The sequence below is a fragment of the Notolepis coatsorum genome, assembly GCF_963971535.1.
Source record: "Notolepis coatsorum genome assembly, chromosome: 14".
Lineage (NCBI taxonomy): Eukaryota > Metazoa > Chordata > Actinopteri > Aulopiformes > Paralepididae > Notolepis > Notolepis coatsorum.
The window spans coordinates 88,171,036-88,173,565 of NC_140178.1; the positions used below are offsets into that span (position 1 = coordinate 88,171,036).

The 2,530-nt window shown below is 39.3% G+C and overlaps 1 protein-coding gene across 1 annotated transcript; it reads right to left on the minus strand.

Annotated features, from left to right (window-relative positions):
• Window positions 1-2,140: 2,140 nt before the first annotated feature.
• On the minus strand, window positions 2,141-2,530 carry LOC311241175 (histone H2B-like; the record flags this gene model as incomplete). Its single annotated transcript, XM_084329905.1, has 1 exon — window positions 2,141-2,530. The coding sequence occupies one exon, from the start codon at window positions 2,528-2,530 to the stop codon at window positions 2,141-2,143; it is 390 nt and encodes a 129-aa protein (XP_084186031.1).

Consider the following 2,530-nt stretch of genomic DNA (forward strand, 5'->3'; position numbering starts at 1 on the left):
ATTATTTAGCCTCTTTGACAAACTCCACAAAGGCTCTTTTCAGAGCCACCCACTTCTTCTTGAAAATGCAATATTTCAGTTTGTCAAAATACAATTTGGTTGTGTAACTTACGTTGTTACCTCGGACATAAGTGTAAGGCAATAAACACGTAATGCATAACATTTCACCGTGTCCACTAATTGGTACAGTGCTTAGAAGTAATGTTTAATGTATTGTCTGTCTGCAGTGTTTTTGTGCGTGTTTTGAAGGCTTAACGATATAAAATTATTGGCATGTCATAGCGGTCAAGTGATGATTAATTTGAACTGAAAAAAACATTAAGGGTGGTGTGCTGCCCAACATCCAGGCTGTCCTTCTGCCCAAGAAGACTGAGAAGGCTGCCAAGAAGTAAATTATTTAGCCTCTTCGACAAACCCCACAAAGGCTCTTTTCAGAGCCACCCACCTCTTACCGAGAAGGCAATAACTCTTGGCTGCATCCTATGCTGCAATGTTTACTCCTACACTAACGTGTTGGGGCTCACTCACCAAGAATTTGAGCTATTGAGCAAATCTAACCATGCCTATAATAGACTAGTTAAATGTACTGCCATTTCTGTTTTACTTTCTACCTGGGAGCATGACTTAACTAATGGTATTTGACAGTCAAATCACTAATCACCATGAAAATGGGGGACCCTGATGGAAACAAGACAAACGTCTTTCTCAGGTCTGCATCCCCTTAACAATTGTATGTATTGAGCCGTACTGTATTGTACCCATTCTGCAATCTGTTAAATAAAGTTTTCATTCATTCATCCTGCTGAATAGTATTATTCTGAATTTGTCATTGTCCCATAAAGAATAATTATGTGGAGAAAAGTTTAGCTTCTACAATAATTACCTTGTTTGACTCCTTAGATCCGATTTGAGTGTTGCCCTGGCCCCCCACAGCCAAATGAGTGTTTACTTTACTACTTTACATCAGATAAGGTTAAATAGTTGTTAATTAATTGTCGTCTAACCAGAGTAAACAGTAAAGTGCAATAGGAATGTACATGTGATTTAACTGTATATAAATGAGTACCACTGAGTAATAATGCTGATCAGATGTATGTACAGTGTTACAGGTATAAAGACACCGGTATTAAGTCATACTGGCCAGTGGTATAACTATTAAGAGTATAAGGGATATAGTACATATATATATATATGCAGCATTATTGCACGTGCTATCATAGAGTTATATGTAGAATATAGTTTTATCATGTAGGTAGTGATTACAGTGTAAGGCAGTAGTATAGGCAAGAGTTCAGAGTTTGAACAGTATGGATAACAAATCATTTAACTGACTAGAAGTTTCTTTATGATAAAATAATATATTCCTTTATTAATCCCCTTGGGAAAATGCAGGCAGCATGGGGGAGGGGAGGTACAGTAGAAGGCATGGTACAGCTATATAATTAACTCTGGACATGCACATATGGGCAACAAGGTGCAAGATGAGGGTATGTAGCCCTCCGTTATATTTGCCCTACAATAAATATAGTTACAAATTACAATATATAATCTAATAATCCAATCATATGAATCTAATATAATATATTCTCCATTGTTATTGCCCCAAACTACAGCTATGGAATTCTAACAGAACTACAATACAGCAATGGAGTTATGGACTAAATCAGTAATTCAAAATAATGCAGTGATGCTTCCTGTTAAAACCTGCTTTTCTAGATAGTAGATTGATATTGAAACTAGCTGTAGTTTTTGTAGAAACAAGGAAGTAACTTTAAAGGGGAACTTCAGCCAAAAAAAACAATGCTGATTTTGCACATTATCTCACACTTCCAAAAACCCTAAACAGTTTCTCAGACATTACTCTAGTTTGACAGTTATTGAGAGTAGATACGTTTGAATATGGCCACCAGTGATGTCATCAGGAACATGTAATGCTAAAGTTACAATAAAATGTAGAACTTTATATTGAAAGGGCAGAACTGTGGCAGTGGTAATGTGAGGTCAATTATTGACATGGCAATTTAAAACCTGGAGAAAATTAACTAATATCTTGTAGAAAGGATAGAATAGGAACAGCTCTCTCATGACAGAGTGTGTGGCTCTTAAAAGAGCCTTTAGGTTTCGATATGAAGGGTTAAGTTTACTTGGAGCTGGTGTACTTGGTCACAGCCTTGGTTCCCTCGGACACTGCGTGCTTGGCGAGCTCACCGGGGAGCAGCAGGCGGACGGCGGTCTGGATCTCCCTGGAAGTGATGGTCCTACGCTTGTTGTAGAGAGCCAGTTTAGAGGCTTCTCCAGCGATGCGTTCAAAGATGTCGTTAACAAAGGAGTTCATGATCCCCATGGCTTTGGAGGAAACGCCGGTGTCGGGATGAACCTGCTTCAGGACTTTGTAAATATAAATGGCATAACTCTCCTTCCTGGACTTTCTGCGCTTCTTGCCTCCCTTGGCGGTTGTCTTGGTGACGGCTTTCTTGGAGCCCTTCTTGGGCGCTGGCTTGGCTGGCGCTGGCTTGGCTGGCTCAGGCAT